This window comes from Giraffa tippelskirchi, chromosome Y, assembly GCF_054371585.1.
Source record: "Giraffa tippelskirchi isolate mGirTip1 chromosome Y, T2T-mGirTip1v1.2.pri, whole genome shotgun sequence".
Taxonomy (NCBI): Eukaryota; Metazoa; Chordata; class Mammalia; order Artiodactyla; family Giraffidae; genus Giraffa; species Giraffa tippelskirchi.
In genome coordinates, this window is record NC_137290.1 from 23,965,935 (window position 1) to 23,986,646 (window position 20,712).

General features: G+C 37.2%; 1 protein-coding gene and 1 pseudogene across 1 annotated transcript; one reads left to right on the top strand and one right to left on the bottom strand.

The window, feature by feature from the left end:
* The window catches only part of LOC145537746 (testis-specific Y-encoded protein 3-like), a 37,579-nt pseudogene extending 23,717 nt beyond the window's left edge, over positions 1–13,862 (top strand).
* Positions 13,863–17,200: 3,338 nt separating this feature from the next.
* Positions 17,201–19,083, bottom strand: LOC145537523 (heat shock transcription factor, Y-linked-like). Its single transcript, XM_081568219.1, has 2 exons — positions 18,440–19,083; positions 17,201–18,006 (listed from the first exon to the last, which is right to left on the bottom strand). The coding sequence occupies exons 1-2, from the start codon at positions 18,950–18,952 to the stop codon at positions 17,275–17,277; spliced, it is 1,245 nt and encodes a 414-aa protein (XP_081424345.1). The 5' UTR covers positions 18,953–19,083; the 3' UTR covers positions 17,201–17,274.
* Between the last annotated feature and the right edge of the window lie 1,629 nt (positions 19,084–20,712).

The window sequence follows — 20,712 nt, forward strand, 5'->3', positions numbered from 1 at the left end:
AACATGATTTTACTTGTGGAACGCAGTAACTTCTAATATGTATGTATTTAAAACTGCTAATGGAGGTGTTTAGATGCTATTAACTTTGTATGCTTAAATGAATCAGTTTTGTAGTTGAGCTATGCTTTTCTGTTTTACCGTGCTTTAAAAAGTCATTAAATTTTCTTCTTGAGTTTTAGATGCACTTCTATCATAATCTGAGTTTTAAACGAGTCCATGCCCAGCTTTTTGTAAGAAGAAAAAGAATAAACTGGAATTAAAAATGTCTCTCCAGTATCTTCCTTAATTCATGATTACAAGAAGAAGCATGTTAAAGCAAGGAGCAATGTGGATTATCATAAATATGCTTTTCTTTCTGAAACTAGAGGAGTGTATTTTCAGGTTCAACACGTTTAAGTGTGCCTTTCATACGAAAACCTTCTACTAGCCAGATAACTGGTAATACAAGTGCCCCAAATCAAAGGGATTTTTCTTCTCCATCATTAACGTCAGTTAGAACACCAGCGCAAACTGTGATAGATCAACCTATGGTTTACAATCACTTGAACATTTTTCCATCAACACTCACATAGCAGCTACATCCAACAAAAGATCATATTGAGAATTTTGCTACTATGACTACCTCTACTTCACAGTACCACATCTTATCGCCATGGCAGAGCAGTTATTTTGGACTAATGGTTGAGATGTCTAACTTTCCAGTTACATACAGAGATATGTGAGCCCTATATGATACTTTCTCTAAGCTGGAACATGCAGGCAATTCATGGTTCCTAGTGCCAATGACCGCTGATACATCTGCTGCCTCTCTTTCAAGGTTAACTCGTCAACCATCTTCCTTATATGGAAATTATCCTAATTACAACCGATCTAACAAATATGTGTCAAATATGCAGGATAATGAAGAGTGAAATTAATGTTGGTACATGTTAACAAATCCCTACATCTCTTAATTGAACAATAAGGTATATATTCATATTCATAGTTTGTTTTTTTAATAAGAGTAAAATTAGAATTTCCTTCAATGTCTGACTATTGGACAGTGCTTTAATATAAAGACTTCAGTTCAAGAAAACTTTTGATATGTATCCCATGTAAATTAAACAATCACTTGTTTTTTAAAAAAAGGAAATTAAAGTAAAGGGAAAAGAAGTAATGGATAAAGTGACTTTTGAAACCATCCAGGCTGATCTGAATGGATATCAAAATTAGGATGATACGGGAGAAATAACAGATACAAATCTAACTGAGGCAAGGCAAATGCACAATATATACCTTATAGCTGTCTCAGGTGCATCCTATTCTGTCACTTAAAATAAAGAGAGGTTAGACATGAGGTTGTCTCCATTAGAAACTATGTTTCACACTTGAAAATATATGTGGTGTAGCCTGCTCAGTTATCATGATCAGCATAATAATATCAGAGAGAAGATGACAGAGTGAAAAATTGTAACATGGCATAAAATAGTATGGTATTATAAAGAGTCACTTTTACTCTTCTGTCTTTAATGCGTGTGTTTATTGCCTACCAACAGGATTTCACCCTATATTTCCAAATGCATAATTTGATATTACTTTCCTGTTCCTGTAAAGACAGACTTACATCCTTCTGTGGAATGCAACACCTCAGTTTGGTTCAGATGTTCTTGGATGACCTGATATCTGCTTGCCTTAGTAGCTTCACTAAGTTCCTCTTTCGTTGTCCTTCTGTAGCTATGAAAGGCAAACTATTTTCAGGCATGCTAAGTCTCTTCTCACAACTTTGCTTCAACGTTTTCTTGCAGCTGGAAGGCGAATGTGTTAGCCTTCCTACCAAAGTAAGCACAGATATCAGGCCTTCTATGTGTTTACACACTTTTACTTATGTATCTTGCACATCAGCAAACATATAGCTCCTTCCAAATGACGTGTTTTAAGTACTTCCTGAGTTAGCAATAAAGAGATGTAATAACCAATCAAAAGCTTTATTCATTACTCAACAAAATCCCATATCCTCCACTATTGCTATAATTGACCCTTATAATTGACTGAGAATGTTTTCCTTTATCAAATACGTATTATATTTATGTGAAAGACAAATGAGGTACTTCAAATTATAAAATGATTGTATGCTCTCAGCAAATTTGCAGTCTATTAGAACCCATTTTAAGCGTTTTGTTTCAGCCTGCACTTGCCTAAAATTCAATAGCAATTATACATAAATATAAAACAAAGAATAAGCATTCAGTTTAATCATCTATCAAAGTCATGGAGAAAACATGGCCCAAAGTCAATGGCTGCTCCTTAATATACTGTGCAATGAAATATTCTGAGCAGAATATCTGCTTGCTGGTCTGTTCTATACAGACTCTTATGAGCTCTATTTAGAACTGTGGGCAATCTCAACTTGTAGCCATTCCTTTAGACAGTGGTGGAAACATGGAGTCATGTCCGTGTGTTTGTGTGCTACTCCACATAGGGCAACACCAAGTTAAGGTCATCATTCTCATTCTTCCAGCTAATTGACAGTGAGGCCTGGGAAATCTGTGTAGATAAGGGCACATTCACAGCAGCACTTTTTTTTTTCTTGCACTGAAAATTGTCTTTAAAATGCAGGTCAGAGTACTATGCATTAGAGAATTAAGCATTTTGCAGCACATCTGAGTCACTGAAATTGGTGTCTTTAATTATCATTTCAAGCACTAAGTTAAATGGCCTCAGTTTAGATTTCAAGCATCTTGATGTGTAGGCAAATGTACGTGCTTTGAGCACAATCAACACAAATGTGATTGAACCTTCTATTTCTTTGCCTTGTGCAGACTATTCCTTCTGACTCCCTTTCAGCTTCTTTTCATAGTCTACCTTGAGTGAAAGATCCTTCCCAAAGATAACAGGATTAATCTCCATAGATCTTTGGGATATCCATTAAAAGCCATGGCTATGGGCATCAAGATATCTCAAGTTGACAAACCTGTGTTTCTATCCACTCCTGAATATTATCAAATTATTGCACATATTATCAAATTGTGTCTCAATCATCCTACCTAGGGAAACCTGGTTACGTCCTCACATTTCATGACACATTAAAACTTTGATCTATTCTTATATGTCTTTATTGTATCAGTGTTTACAATCCTGATAACATTAAGAAAATATAGGTCAGTACATTAGTTAGACAACGTGCATGATTCCATTTTTTTAAGTCTGGTGTCTAAAATAGTAAAAGTGCAAAAGAAAATTTCTGGAACAAAACTGCAGAAATTTTGAGAAAAAGATAACATGACGGGTAGGATCAGAGGATGGAATTGGATGCTTAAAGTATAACAAGAAAATAGGTAAATGCAGGACACAAAGGTCAGTGTGACTTCAATACTGTTTCCCGACAATATCATTTTATGTTACCAATCACAGAATAGTCTTATATACAAAATATTCTAAGATACCCTGAGATGTAGAACAAAGATGCATCTTTTAAAGTGGTCTTGTTTAGGATGTCACTAGCGTGAAACCATTTAACTAGAAAAATAATTTCCCACATTTGGTCAAGGGAAAAAAAAAGTGTGAGAGAGAGAGAGAGAGGAAAAAAAAATGGAATTAGTAAGAGTCCCTGAGTAAGAATTCTCAATTTTCTTTTCTTTTTTTTCCTGTTATTTGTGATTTGGGCACATAAGAGTGTGGCAGGGCTTCTGTGTGTGTGCATAGGAATAAAATGTGTTTGTGTATGTCTGGGTGTTCTTTTTGACTTCCACTTTACAGATTTTTTCCCTGAAAAAAAATGATTAACCCAGAAATACAAATAGGGAAATGAAATACAAATGAAAATGACCTTAGAAAAGACTACTTTCTCTGTTCACAGGGGTGAATTGAAAAGATTGAGAACAATTAGTTAATGATCAAGCTACTTCAGTAAAACAGCTAAAAACTCTGGAACTCTCACAGTTAGCCAAGAATAAGTTGAGAGGGACCTTAGATGTCTACTATCTCACAATAACAAAACAGCCTACCTCTATTATGGCAGTGACAGAGAAGGCTAATTCGACATGTGGATTTTCAATCAGATCACCATGTAATGGGATATTCCCTCCCTTCCTAGCCAGGAAGATACTGTTAAAAATGATGGAGAGCAGGTAGGCTGCACATTCATTATTAATGAAAAATACTCTTGGGAATCAAATGAAACAAAGAATGACATTTGGAATTCTGTCCCTACAAGGTGGAACATACCTTCCCCATGCCCAAGAGTATCAGAAAGAGAGTTAAAATAGACAGAAGGTATAACATCCATATTCTTCTCACCTAATATCTTCAAATTCCAATCCGCGCCCCACTGCTAAGCTGCTGACTATACAGGACTTCTGGCTTCAGCTGTCTGTGGCAACCAGCCAATAAGAATTTTATCAATATAATTTATTTTGATATGCATTGATAGTGCGTGTCTTTAAAAGGCCACAAGACTTCAGAGCTGACTCGAAGAGGAAAACTTTGTACTCTCTGTCTTCAATTTCATGGGGCTTCCATATACATTTCCTTACCTTCACAATCCTCACCCTTCATGTGTAGACAAAAACTGCAACATTAAGAGAAGAGGAATGGCTTCTTCACAGAGAAGGCAATAGGGAAAGTAAAAATGAAGCAGGTGGCCTACCTCCCTATATGCTCAGCAAAGTCAGCCCATATAAGTATTTCTAAGGGATACTAGCATGCATAGGTCAAAGATGCTGCTCCCAGGATTACAGAGCTTGATTGAGATATTTTAATTATATTTTACTTCTCATCTTCTTCCTCAGGTAACATACCAGGCATGCTAACACCTCCAAAAATGGGGAGGTCTGGGAAGTACTTAGAGACAATGTCTGCTGCTGCAGAAGACCAAGGTTGTACATTCAAGTGGTATGTGGGGTAAGGGTTCCATCTCAGCATTCCTCATGACTTTGCAGAAATTTTCCATCCCTGGAGAGCTCTCCAAAGTCTTTGTAAAAAGTATATTTTGAGGGAGGATAGGAAGGAAACTGATAAGAACTCTGTGCTTTCTCACTGTCCTCAATCTCACTTATCACACTATGTACTATGAGAGATTAATATGCTTTATGAACCATCCCACAAGCCGTGCCTACACTTAATTTTTGATGTTCTGTTGTGTCTGACACTCTAAGATCATTTACTGCATTATACTGGGCTCTCTTTCATTGGGATAAGGCAGAGTTTGCTCAAATTCATATCCATCGATTCGGTGATGCCTTGCAACCATCCCGTCTGCGGTGTTTCCCTTCTCCTCTTGCCCTCAATATTTCCCAGCATCAGGTTCTTTCCAGTGATTTGGCTCTTGGCCTCAGGTGACCAAGTATTGGCCCTTCAGAATCAGCATCGGTCTTTCTGTGAATAGTCAGGGTTAATTCCCTTCATGGTTGATTTCTTTGATCTCTCTGCTCTTCACAAGACTCTCAAGATTCTTCTCCAGCCCCACAGTTACAAAGCATTGATGCTTTGAAGCTCGGTTCTTGTGGTCCTTCTCTCAGCTCCATACACGACTGTTGGTAAACAAGTTTGTATATTCAGATCTTTGCCAGGAATGTCTTCACATTTTAATATGTGGAATAGATTAGTCAAAGCTTTTCATCCAAGGGACAGGGTCTTTTAGTTTCATGGCTGCAGTCCATGCCCGAAGTGGTGTTGTAGGTCAAGAAAACAAAATATTTCACTGATTTCATTTTCTCTTCATTGATGCGCCTGGAAATGATGGACCAAATTCCGCTTTCTTAGTTTTTTGAATATTGAGTATCAATCCAGGTTTTCCACACTCCTCTTTCACTTTCATCGAGAGGCTTCTTGTTCCTATTCTTCTGTCATTCGGGTGGTGTCATCATGTTAATTAAGGTTATTCATAACTCCCACATAAATTTTATTTCAAGCTTGAGATCCATCTAGGATTTTATTTTTCATGATGTTCTCTGCACAGACGTTAAATAAGCAGAGTAACAACATATAGTTTTGACATATTCCTTTCCCGATTTTGAACCAGTTAATTGCCCCATGTCCAATTCTAACTGTTGTGCCTTGATTAGCATACACATTTCCCAGGAGGTGGTCTGGTATTCTTACCTCTTTAATAATTTTCCACAATTTGTTGTGGTTGTGTGTATGCTTCACAGTGTACACGTCATTAACAAGGACAATTAAGCAGATAACAATGATTTTATGATATTCCCATGCTTTTTCTACGATCCAAAAATCAAGTAATAATTATGATCAAAGCACTAACTACACTTGCCCGTTTTTTTTTTTTGTTTTGTTTTTTGGTTTTTTTGGTCGTTGTTGTTGCTGTTGTTGCTTTCTCTCTTTATCAAGTAGTAAAACAACAACTGGTAGTTTCCTGTGAACTTCCCATATTACTTCTACAAGAATTAAATTATGTCCATGGCAGTCTCTGGCCTTCAACACCGACTGAATGGAGTCAAACTTTGAGATCCGAAATCTGGCATGTGTACTCCGGGAAAATGTCAGGAACGTTAAAAATATTGCTAGATATATTCAAGTGCTGACTTTTCGAACCAAATTATGCTATTATATTTTATGTGGAAAAGTTCTGCATTCCTCCATGTTGACGACAATCCCTCATTGACAGACAAATCAGGGAGAGGACGGTAGAAAAACAACAACAACAAGATGTGCTTGATTGCATGTCAGAAGTCAAAGTTGTACCAATTATGTGTGTTTGAATGGGGCTTCCCATCACATAGATTAATTCATGTCAACTAATATTTCATGTTTTTTTATCAAGAGAAAAAAAAAAAGAATAACAGAGCTTGCCAGGAAAACTGATAAGTTCCAAAAAGGCAGAAATGTAGGAGAACGTGAAATGCATCTTTCTCAATGAATGGATTACAAATTATACGTTTATACTGCCTGAAAATAGTTCTCCCAGAGCATCAGATCAATACTAACAGAATACCATGGTCACCAGAGTGGCCCATGTGGATATCAGACATATCGGGATGGAAAGGAATTAAGATGGGAGAAGGAGGATGAGATGAAGCAAGACAAAACCTCTGTCTTAGAATAAGAGACACAGATGCATAGAACAATTTCATGGACTCTGAGGGAGAAGGTGAGGGTGGGACGTTCTGGGAGAATAGCATTGAAACATGTATATTATCATATGTGAAAGAGAACACCATTCCATGTTCGATGCATGAGACAAGGGCTCAGGGCTGGGGCAATGGGATGACCCAGAGGGATGGGATGGGGAGGGAGGTGGGTGGGGGGTCCAGGAAGGGGAACACATGTAAACCCGTGGCTGATTCATGTCAATGTATGGCAAAAACTATTACAATATTGTAAAGTAATGAGCCCCCAACTAAAATAAATAAATTTATAAAAAAACAAAACAAAACAAAAAACCTCTGTCTTGTGGGTGGTGGGAGATGGAGAAGCAGTAAAGAGATTTCCAGAAGAAGGCAAGCCCCTTCACTAAAGGGTAAATTACTTTGGACTGAAAGGAAGCATGGTAAAACAACTGATGAAATATAAACTGTATAGAGCAGGAGTCACACAGACAATGTGTGATGTGACCCTACATGCCCCAAATTGCAATACAGCTCAATCTGTGTGCATGGGGTCTGGAAGCTGGAACAGAGGATTTAGAAAGCCCTCCTGGGAGAGGACTGCTGTTGACTATGTGGAGATGGCATGATGGAACAAGTACAATTAGTTGTGCTGTAGGAAATTCCTGTTGAGCATTCCCAAACTGCCAAAGAGGCAGGACCTTACTTGCTGTGTCACACTCAGGAGGTAGAGATACCATTGCAGCTCCTTCTCTTCCCACCTTTTGAAAGCTACTACAAGGCAATAGAAAAAGACCAGCCAGAAGTACCACTCATGTTTCTTCAACCTCAGGATAGAAAAGGATCCCATTAAAGCCAAATATTTTCTGCCCATGGCTGCTATCTCCTATTGATAATTGGCACTGCCAGGTTCCAGCAGTCCAAGCAGCTGTACCACCCCCTGTGCTCACCAAGAGAGACCCCAGTGCTCCACAAGTGTCTCAGGGCAGACTCCTTTGGTGACCACATGTAAAAGAAGGATAAAAATTACATCTGAGACCAAGGAACAGAGCCATTAAGGCAGTGGCTAGCATATCTTCCAACCAGCTGAGCATGCTGCAGATTAAATATACATGATTGATGACACGGACATTGTGTCTATGAAATACATCAAAAGACAGTAAGAGTTCAAATGAAAGAAAATGCCCAGCCTCAGGCAGCTGTAAGAATGCACATGTGTTATAGCAGTTTTGAGTCTGAGCTCTCCCTAGAGAGATCCAGAGTCCAACTCTCTCCACCTCTGGAGAGCTTTCAAAAGAGGTGCAATTGTCCTGTGACTCATGTTGGGGACTAGGATGCTAATCAGATGAGACACAAGGCAATATGTATTATTCTTCTGATGCTTTGAATTCTTGTGTTGTCAGTGCACTATTTTTCTCAGTTGTAGGCTTCTTTATTACTGCATATTGATTTGGTATTTTAAGATTATTTTGACCATTTATTTATGTATATATACTTCTATTTTTACTTTGGTTTCCTATTTTCTGTGCCTTTTGCCGATGGTGCCCATCTTCATTTTTAAATAGATGTATATTTCTATATTAACTGTGATTTTCTGCTATTCTGTGGGGGCTGTATCTGATCTTGTCATATTTGCTTTCTTTATTTGTCAGTTGTCGCTCTGCTCTGGTGTTGTTTTTTTCTTGAGATTTATTTGATCAATTTTCTCTATGAATCTGCCATCTCCGCTGTTGTGTCTATTGTGCGTGCTACTGTTGGTTTTGTTTCCTTGCCATTTATCTATGCTACTTTTTTAATCTCCTCAAACACTTATTATGGTATTGTGGTTCTCTGAACATAAGTTGACCCTGATCGTGCAGGGTGCCAGCACTGAGACCAGGATCATACTTCCTGTCTACAGTGAATATTAACTAGGACAGTCTCCATGAAGGTTCCCTTTTTAATCTAAAATGCACTCCACCCCACTGCCTGAACAACCCAGAGCTGACGCCTCATGCCTCACAGCAAGCATGACAGAAACACAAACCAAATCATTGGCAGATAGACTGCCTAATGTCAGATTAACCCAATAGATACCTGCGAATGACACAAACAGATATGGTCCCACCATTAGACAGGGAAGACTCAGCTGTAGACTCAAGAACATAATTGCCATCTCTTCAACTCCAAAGCCCACACTAGCCACTTGACCAACCTTATCGACTTGGAGTGGACACTAGGACCAATAACAATAACCCAGAAGTCTGGGAAGAAATGACTGTAAACACAGTGAATAGGTAAATGTGAAGACAGAGAAATATGTTGTGGGCAAAGGGACATGGGAAAAACTCAAAGCATAATTAAAGAAGAAATGAGAACACTCCCTGAAAAAGACTTGGGAGTAATGATAGTAAAGATGATCAAACATTCCAGAAATAGAAGGGAAAAGACAAGAAATATTCTTGAAGTGCCTGGCAAAATGAATAAGCAACAACAAGTAATTAACAACCAAAAAACTGACATTGGTATACTATAGGCTAATACACATCGTTGTCCTGCTGAAGCCAACACAACATTGGAAAGAAAACATCCTCCTATTTACACATTGAAGTTTAACAAGAAATACAAGTGTTCAATGATACAACAGACCTGACAAAGTTATTTGGTACTTACAGGACATTTCACAAAAACACAGCAGAATATAAATTTTTCTAAAGTGAAAACAAAATCTCTCCAGGATAAATCACAAACTGAATCTCAAATCAAGCCTTGGTAAATTTAAGATAATGGAAATTGTATCAAGCATTTTTTTTTTCTTTTGAATCACAATGCTATGATTTACACCAGACTTTGGCCAGGGGGAAGGGCTGGTCATTCTAAAATACACAATTACATGTCCGCTAACAAATACGCCTCTACACCTCTATGTGGCCAAGCGATCACTGATGAATTCAGAGAAAATGAAAGAATAAGTTTAGAAACAAATAATACTTAAAACATGATTATCTAAAATTTATGATGCACACTAAAGCAGTAAAAGAGTGAAGTTGATAAATTCTACACATCTCAAGTAATCAACCTAACCTAGGTTTGTGGCACAACCCCCAAACTCATCCTCAGTAAATCTAAATCATTGACAGAAAGAAGAAAAAGCAGACAAAACTCCTAAAAGTGAATAGAAGGGAGAACATGATAAAAAATCAGAGCAGAAATTAAAGAAAATATAATGATGAAAAAATAGCCAACGTCAATATCATTAAAAAGAGTCTCCTGGAGAGGAAAAAAAAAAAAGATATATCATGAGCCAGACTTATCAAGAAAAAGAAAAAAAGAAAAACACTTAAATCAGTAGAATTTGTGATACAAAAGGAGACAATATAACTGATACTACAGAAATAACAAACGATCAGAAGAGACTACAACAAACAATTATAAGTCAATAAAATTTAGAATCTGAAATCCATGGACAAACGCTCAGAAATTCAAATAAGAAGAAACAGAAAATATGAACACAGCTATTAGAAACACTAATGTTGAAACTGTGATGGAAAAATTTTCCAGTAAACACAATTAAAGCCATATGGCTTTCCAGGGAAGTTTTATGAACCATTGAGAGAACCGCTAACACTTAAGCTTCTGAAACTCTTCCACAATTCTAGAGTAGAAGGAAAACCCACAAACTCATCCTACAAGGTCACCATCACCCTGATACCGACAGCAAGATAACACAGAAAAGGAAACTTAGAGACCAATATCACATAGATGAACAGAGTCACACATAGTTAACAAAATGCGACCAAGAAAATTCATCAATCCCTTAAAAGGATCGAACACCATTATTAAGTGGGGTTTATCCACGATATGCAAACATTCTTCAGTAGCTGCATATCAATATATATTGAAGGATTAAAACTATATGATCATCTCAACAGATGTTGAAAAACCTTTGACATAATTTAACAAGTGTTTGTGATAGAAACTCCTGAAACTGACCATAGCAAAAACTACCTCAACTTAACAAAGGCACACTAATCAAAACTACAATGGAGCATCACCTCATACCATTCTAAATGGCCATCGATAAAAACAAATCTACAACAGGGGGCTTCCCTGCTAGTCCAGTGGCTAAGGCACCATGATCACAATGCAGGGGTCCCAGATTTGATTCCTGGTCATGGAACTAGATTCCACATGCAGCAAATGACATTTGTCACAACCAGATAAAGAAGTAAATATATGTGTATATATATATATATATATATATATATATGTGTGTGTGTGTGTGTGTGTGTGTGTGTGTGTGTATAATTGTATAATAATATATGAAGGAGATGGTGTAGAGAATACAGAATTCTCCTGCCCTCCTGCACTATTGTTAGGAATGTAATTGAATGCTGCCACGTTGCCTAACACTATGGGAGTTCTTTAGATAACCAAGAATAAAACTACCATATAAGCCAACAATCCCACTATTTGCTATATACTCAAAGGAAATGGTAATTTAAAAAATTATATGTACCCCAGTAACCATTATAACACCATTTATAATAACCAATAAAGGGAAGCAACCTTAGTGCCCATGGAAAGAAAAATGGATAAAGAAGCTATGTTACATATATAGGATGAAAAATTACTCACCCATAAAAAGAAACAAAGTTGGATTATTTGTAGAGTTACAAATGAATCTAGAGCCTATGATGCAGTGAAATAATTCAGAAACAGAAGGGCAAATATTGAATATTAATGCATATAAATGGAATCTCTAAAATAGGTACTGAAGAATCCGTTTGGAAGGTAGAAAGAGATGCAGTCATACAAAACAGACTTGTGGACACAGAGTGGGATGGAGAGAATGGAATGAATTGAACAAATTGCACTGACAGATGTAAAATACCAAATATGTAGTAGAGAGCTAATGAGGAGTTCCTGCTCAGTGCTATGAAATGCTTTAGTGGAGAGTGTGGTGCGCTAGGAGAGCAGACCCCTGAGGGATATGGGAGGACTGTTCAAAAGGGAGGCTCAGCTATATTCACTAATAACTGATTTATTTTACTATGCAGCAGAAACAAACACAACATTGTATATTTCTTATACTCCAAATTTCAATCGTTTTGTTTCAAGTGAAGCTAGAAAATCAGTCCTCAGCCAAATTGTGCAAGTGACAAGAACAGCATCACAGTGTGTGTCATGGAAAATGTGTAACCGGGACTGCTTTAGTATGTATAGACAAAGAAAAAACAACAACAACAACAACAAAAAAAGAACTTAAAATACAGAGCTAAGTTACCCAGAATAAATTCAGGCTCTACACTTAGGTGTCCATTCACTTGACCCTTGTCATTGTTTCTAAAAGTAAAGAAGATGTTTTTAAAATAATATAAACATGTATGGTTATATGTTTTCCTAAATTGATGCCACAAATTAATGAAAACATAAATTCCCTCAGGTTTTAATAAGTAGGAGCAAGCCTTTGAGTTTCAGAACATTGGTAGGCAGGAATTAGTAAACATAGGCTAAAGCTGAGATGCTGCACAAGAATCCTTTTTTCTTTTTTTTTTTTAATTCTAGAATGTGTGCTAATGACTGAGAAAAATGCATAGCCTAAAAGGGACTAATTATGGTTCTTCATCAGGGCTTTCATCCTAAGAAGGTTTTAATCATGTGGAGCAACTTCTCAAGTAATGTGAAATGCTGCTCTGAAGAAGGATGGGAGGAGCCAGGTTTTACAGAAGTTTTGGTACAACGATCAGGTGTGGAGGTTGTCCAAATATTATGGTTAACAAAATAAAATCAGGACACAGCAATTGAATGGATTGAGATATTTTCTACCTATGGGAAGATGAAAGAATCTGGGCCCCTTGAAATAATTTCTTTGTTAAGCACCTTAACTACGCTGGGAAAGATTGAGGGAAGGATGAGAAGGGAACGACAGAGGGTGAGATGGCTGCAAAGAATCACCGACTCAAAAATCATGCATTTGAGAAAGCTCTGGAGATTTGAAAGGCAGGGGAACCCAGGGTTTTTGCTGTACATGGAGTCGCAAAGAGTCAGACAAGACTGAGTGGTGAACGACATCAAAAAATTGGTATTGGCAGTGCTTGGGGGACTTTGTCATTGTACATGTGATGATAAGTGAGACTGAGGATAATTAGAAAGAACACAACTCTTGTTGGTTTCATTCCCTCAAAACATGCTTCTCACAATGTCTTTTGAGAGCTTTCCAGAGAAGGAGAACTTGTCAGGTGTCATGTGGTATCCTGAGATGGAAACCTTACCCTATATGCCACTTGGATCTACAACCTTGGTCTTAGGCAGAAGCAGGCATTGTCTCTAAATATGTGCAGAGCTGCCCATCTTTTGATGTGTTAACAGTCATGGTATGTGATCTGAAGGATGGGGTGAGAGGTAAACAAACTTATAGCCTTTCAATCAAACTCTGTAATCCTGGGAGAAGCATCTTTGACTTGTGTATCTTAGTCACCCTTAGGAATGCTTACAAGGGGTTACATTACTGAGCATGTATGTAGGTAGGAAACTGAATCCATTTTGACTTTACCACTGGCCTTCTCTGTGAATAGACCATTCCTCTTCTCTCAATGTCACAGTTTTTGTCTTCAGATGAAGGTTGAGCATTGTGGAAGTGTGTGAATGCATATGAAATCCCCATAAAACTGAAGATAGGGAGTACAGTTTTCTTATTTGAATCAGATCTCAAGACTTTTGGCTTTACAGATACGCACTATCAATGCATCTCAAATATTCATAAAATTCTTATATGATGATGGTCACACAGATTTGAGGCCAGACGACCTGCTTGTTAGCAGCGAGGTGGGGCTTGGATAGTTCAGGTATTATGTAAGAAGAATGTGAGCCATGTTATAACTTCCTTTTAATTTAACTGTCTATCTCATCCACTTGGGAAGGGGGAAGGTGACTTCCACCATGTGGGAACAGAATTCCAGGTTTCGTTCTTAGTTTCATTTGATGCCTAAGTGTGTTTATTACTGGTGAGTGTGATGCTTCCTATAGGAAGGTCATATCCTATTAAAGGAAGGCCCGGATGAAACTCCAGGCCTCTACATGGCCTTCTGTGGTACTGCCATATTAGAGGCTGGGTGTTTTGTTATGGCCAGACATAATAAACATTAAGGTCCCACGCATCTTTTGCTGGGCTGATTGGGAGAGCACCAGGGTTTTTAATTATGTTTGGATGGAGTAGCTTGGTTATTATTGAAATGCTTTCAACCTTTGACACATCCATTTGTCTTGCACTTTGAAAAGAAAAAAGACTTTTGAATGAGCATTTTAATTTCTGCCTGTTTATATTTTTGAATGAATTATTTCCTCAGCAGAAATTTCTAACAGAAAAGTCCAAAAGAGAGCCCAGACATACATTCACAAACACATTTTTAATCTGATGCACACACACACAAGCACAGTCATGATCTGATATGCTTAAACACAATTACAAAAAGAAAAGAAAACCCAAGGACTCGCTGAAGGACACCTATGAGCTTCCCAGAGTTCCTCTGATATGTCTCTCGGCTTAGTTTTGGAAATTATTTTGTACTTGAATGATTTCTCTCTAGTGACTTTTTAAATCAGAATGTTTTAAAAGATATAACTTTGTTGTGCATTCCATGGGATCTTAAAATATTTTGCATGTAAGACTATTCTGTGATTTGCTAAAATGAAAATAATTTGTAGGGTAACAATACTGAAGTCGTATTTACCTATTTCGGCCCTGCAGTTACACATTTGCTTGTTAAATTTTAAGCATCCAATTTTATCCTCTGACCTTCTCCCATCAAATTTCTACTTCTTGTCTCAATCTTCTGTGTTTAACTCACTTACATTTTTGTTCTAACTTTTACTATTTTAGGCACCAATTATAAAATAAATAAGTAAAGGAAAGAAAATTGAACTCTTGTACAATATTTCCCTAAGGTATTGAGCTATTTTCTCTGTCAACTTTTGAGAATTAAAGGTACTGATATGATAAAGCCATATGGGAACTGATCACCAAGCTAATGTATCATGTAACCAGGCTTCCCATGGTAGGGCAATTGAGGTATAGTTTAATAACATGTTTTCTGGAGGGAACAAAAACAGTAGTTTTGCCACATGATATAGTGACTGCCCTTATGCATGCCTTTCCCACTTACCACAGAGCACTAAGGGAGTTAATCCTGTTCTTTTTGAGAAGGACCTGCCACTCAAAACAGAACAGGAAAAAAGATAAAAGGGAGTGAGAAGGGATAATCAGTACACGGCAATGAAATAGAAGACATGATTGCTTTTAAGGTGCTATTTCTCAAAGCATGCAATTTGACTACATAGTAAAATGCCTGAAACCGAAAACCAGACCATTGGACTTTGGGCTTGAAATGATAACTAAGGACACCGATTTCAATAACTCTTACAATGGCTGCAAAATGCTTACCTCTCTAAAGCACAGTATTCTCAGCCAAATTCAATGAAAACTTTCAGTGAAAGAAAAAGAGTGTGCTGTGTGGACACCTCCCTTTTCTACACAAATATTCCACAGCTGTCACTGTCTAAAGGAACGTCCACAAAGTGCAGATTGCCAAGATCCCTAGGTAGTGTTCATGACAGTCTGCATAGTCCAAAGGCAGACACTCTGCTCGTTGTATTTCGTTGTGAACTATATGAAGGATCAGCCATTGATTTTGATCCCTCCTTACTCCATTACTTTTCTAGATGATTATCAGGAATGATTCCTTTTTTTTGTTTGTTTGTTTTTTCATAAGTATCTCTATAACTACTACTGAATTTTAGGGAACTGCGGCCTGAAACAACATGCTTAGTATGGGTTCTTATAGACTGTAAACTTCATAAGAGCAGCAATCATTTTATAATTTGAATTCCGACATTTCACATTCATGTAAATATATATATATATTTCTCAATGGAGAAAATATTCTCAGTAAGTAGGAAAGGCCAATTATGGTAATAGTGCAGGTTACAGGATGTTGTTGAGTAGTGTATATAGCATTGGATTGGTGACTACTTTTCATTATTGATAATTCAGTAAGTACTTACCAAATGTCATTTGCATGGTCTACGTTTTAGCTGATGTGAAAGATACATAAAGAAAAGAGGGTAGACGCAAAACACATTGAAGACCTGATACCTGTGCTCACCTTGGTAGGAGGGTGAACAGATGTTCCTTCCATCCACAAGAAAGGGTTGAGGCAAAGTTGTAAGAAGGGGCTTAGCATGTCTGAAAGCAGTGTGTGTGTGATTGTAGCTCCAGAAGAACGGTGTAACAAAATGATAATGAAGCTACTATGGAAAACAAATATCTTGTCTTCAAAGAACTTAACCATCCTGAGGTGCTGTAATCACTACAGGAATTTATTTTGTCTCTGAGGGAACAGATAAACAAAATCTACATATGCATTAGAAAATATAGGGTGGAATCACCGTGGCGGGAAATAAAAGTATGCTTTAAGGACAGCAGAGCTAAAATGACCCTATACAATACCACTTGTAAAATCCTATCTTGTGCTGAGCATGTTCCAGTAACTGATCATGTCCTGTAATCTTTGGTATCACAGCGATGGTATAACAGTTATCCTAATTTTGGACATGCTACAATATCTATATTTTCAAGTATGAAATGAATTTCTATAATGAAGACAATCTCCTGTCTAATGTCTTAAGACTCTACTGCTGCTAAGTCATTTCACCTGTGTCCAACTCTGTGCGACCCTATGGACAGCAACCCACCAGGAGCCTCATTCCACGGAATTCTCCAGGCAAGAATATTGGAGCGGGGCATCATTTCCTTCTTCATCTTAAGACTCTACCTGTACCTAAAAGAATATCATGTAACTGTGAATGCAATAAGGTACGTACTGTGTATGTGTACTTTTTTAAATTGTATTTGTATCTCTTCCTTCACCCGTACCATCCTCATTTAGACACCCATTCATTTCAGCAGGGATGATTTCCCAAATCACTTTACATCCATTAACTCTTTTCCCTTTGCTCTCATTTTCTTGTTTACAAACAATAGATTAGGTGCCATTTACCTAGGATGCCTAATGGATGTTTTCTTGAACTGAAGAGTTTATAAAAGAGTGCAGAAGAATAGCCAGACATTGAAATAAAGCCTTAATTTACTCTTCATTGTTTCAAAATAGAAAACAAAACTGTGCAGATGAATGTGTAACTTTATTGTTCAAATACAAGAATTGTAGGTATTTGTTGACATCTCCCAACATAAATTTTAATCTTCATTAGGTTCCATAAGCTGATACTTATTTGATAGGTCAGTTTTAATTAGCATGGTTTTCACATAAGGAATATCGTTGATGAATTGACTTGAAAGAGCGGAGGTGGATGTATAAGCGATCGTTGGCACTGGGGACCTTGAGTTGCCTCTCTGTTGCTGGTTAGGAAAAGGACTGTCATGGACTGACATATCGTTATACATATCTGGAAATGTAGAAGGTTCCACCATCAGTCCAAAAGAACTGCTCCGAAATGGAGATACGATGTGGTTCTGAGAAGTAGAGGTAGCGGTAGTAGCAAAGTCCTCAACGTGGCCATTTACTTGAGTGTAGGTGCTATGGGAGTGCCAATTAAAAATGCTCAACTGGTTTAAAACAGAAGGTTGATCTACCACATTCTGTTCTGTTTGTCTAACTGATATTGATGATGGAGAAGGTAAGTCACGTGGAGATAGGGAGCTTGTTTTAGGGACAATCTGGCTGGTATGTGTCTTTTTTGTGAAAGGCACACTTAAACTTGTAGAAGCTGAAAATGGACTCTCTCCACTAGTTTCACAATGAAAACCAGAGTTACAATCATCTATGTTGACCCTTGCTTTAACATGCTTCTTGTAATCTGGAACTAATGAAGATTTTGGAAACACATTGTTAATCCCGACTCTTCTTTTCATTCTTACTAAAAGTTGGGGAAAATCTCTTTTGAAATTTGGATTTTGGTAGACCTGTAACTAAAATCAAAGGATGCAATCATTTAGTTATTTTTTGTAAACCAAGGTACACCTGACAAGCAAAGCTAAACTATAAAAATGTATTCCTTTAATGATACAAATTAAATAGCATCAAATAAAACATCTCCATTAGTAGTTTTAACACCTTACGTGTTAAAAACAGGTATGCTCCTCAGCTAAAAAATATGTTGTATATATACAATAAATACCAGTTAAAGTAGCTTGAGGACAAGTATCCAGTTTCAAGTTGCTAGAAGAGTTTGTTAAATACCAAATATTTTACCCTCCAGCTGTTCTCAACTTCAAAAAATAAAATGTTTTCAACAATTTGCTATCTCAATTTTAAATTCAGTTTTAGCTACATATGTGAACATGCTTTCTAAGTCACATGAATTAATCTTACATATTGCCAATAAGTGGAAAATGTTAATACCTTGCTCAAAACTGAGACATTGTTTTCTTCTTCCAGAAAGTCAGGTAGTGAAGCAGATCTTTGAAAAGTTTGTCGCTTTTTACTAAACCCATAAAGGTTAAGCTGGCGAACTAAACTTTTCATACTATCAGTTTTAAATATTCTGAAAGGGACCTTTCTTTCCAAGACTTCTTTCTTGAAGAGTTCTTCATTGATCACTATAGAAGTGCCACTTTCGTCCCACCAAATAGATTCAAACTGATCACTTTCAACTAGAGTCCAGAGTTTTTGAGGAAAAGTGAGTGAAAGAAAATCATTCCACTCATTTGTTTCAGAGACAGAAAATGTGTAGCGTGGCCATTTTATCCCAAATTCCTCAGCCAAAGCCTGAAAAGCATATTCTTCAATCATAGATCTCAAAACTGAGTCCCCAGTAAGTGTGTAATCACACAAAGAAGAGCTAATGGAGGTTTCGGAACCAGTTGATTCATCTTTACGAGGCACATCTTGAATTTCTGAAGGAATATGTGCCATCTCAGAGAACTCTTTCTTCAGATACTTTCCTCATTTGTCTGATTTTACACAGTCCAACTTCAAATGCTGCTTGGCTGGCGTACAGAGATAAACTCTCTAGACCATTAGCATGGTTCTCAAAGTCAAAAAGCTGTGACATCACAAAGTCATTGGTCTCCTAGCAATTGAAGAGTAGCTCTGACATCATAAAGTCACTGGTCTTCTAGCAATTGAAGGGCAATGTTCAACCAGTGTTTACTTCTACATCAACTTAATATAAAGTCTGCTTACATAAATAGGATCCAAAAACATGAAACCTGCAAAATGTCATTCCTAAAGAATTTTTACGCAGAAAAGTCACATCAATAAATCTACTTGGTTCCTGAAATAAAAGTGATTGATCACCCTTCTATACATATTCTTAACATTCAGGACTGTTACCAACCCAAACATGGGTCTGCTCACTTCTGTGCAATAAAGTCAATCAACTGACTGTGGGTTTCAGTGAAAGCAAGTGTAGTGTTTATTGTATGACCTTCAACAGAAGTGTTTATATTAATGCAGAGTAAAACAGGAACTTAAATTAAGACTCATTTTACTCTTAATTATTTCAAAATAGAAATTGGCACTATGAAGATGAATATGTAACTTTATGCTTCAAATAAGAGAATTGTAGGAATTTATTAACATCTCCCAACATTAATTTTACACTTCAATATCCTCCATAATCTGACTCCTATTTGGTAGATCAGTTGTCTTAGGACAGTTTTCAAATAATGAATATGGTTGATGAGTGGATCTTGAAAGAGAAACAGCAGATGTTTCAGGGACCTTGGCACTGGGAAAAATAAATTGCCTGACTGTTGTAGTTTAGGAAAAGGATGGTCATGGGTTGACATATTACCATACAAACCTGGAAAGGCAGAAGGCTCCACCCTCAGTCCAAACTGACTGTTCTGTAATGGAGATATGTTGCGGTACAGAGAAATAGAAGTAGACATAGCTGGAAAATTTTCACTGGAGCCATTTGATTTAGTGCAGCTGCTATGCGAAGTCCCATGACAAATGCTCAAACTAGATTGAGGGATGGGGAGGGAGATGGGAGGGTATTCCCAAAGGGAGGGGATATATGTGCCTCTATAATTGATTTATTTTGAATTCTAACAGAATACAGAAAAATTCTCTAAAGAAATTACTCTTCCATTAAAACAACAACAACAACAGCTAAATCAGCAGCAAATTGATGTATCACAATATGCTCCTGTGGTCTAACTGATATTTATGATGGAGAAGAGAAGTCATTTCAAGTTCGGACACTTGTATCAGCAGCTATCTGGATGCTAGAAGGCTTTCACATGAATGGCACACTTAAACGTGTTCAGGCTGAAAATACACTCTGTCCTCTAGTTTCAGGATGAAAGTCAGGGTTTTGATCATCCACATTACCCCTTGCTTTAACATGCTTCTTATAATCTCAGACTAACGAAGATACTGTACAGACATTTTTATTCCCAATAGCATCATATAACCCCCTGCATTAGTATTTTTAAAAACTTACATTACAGTAGAAATTATGCTCCTCAAGTAAAATATGTTACAAATCGCCAGTAAATACAACTTTAAATGGCTTCTGGACTTGTGTCTTGTTCCAAGTTTTTCTCTTTTTTTTTTGTCAAATGTAATTTAAAGCCTGTTTATTAAGCTGGCAAAACATTTGCCACACCAAAGACAGTAAATGAACTATTTGGTCAATCCAAGATTTGTTAACATGTTTCAGGCTG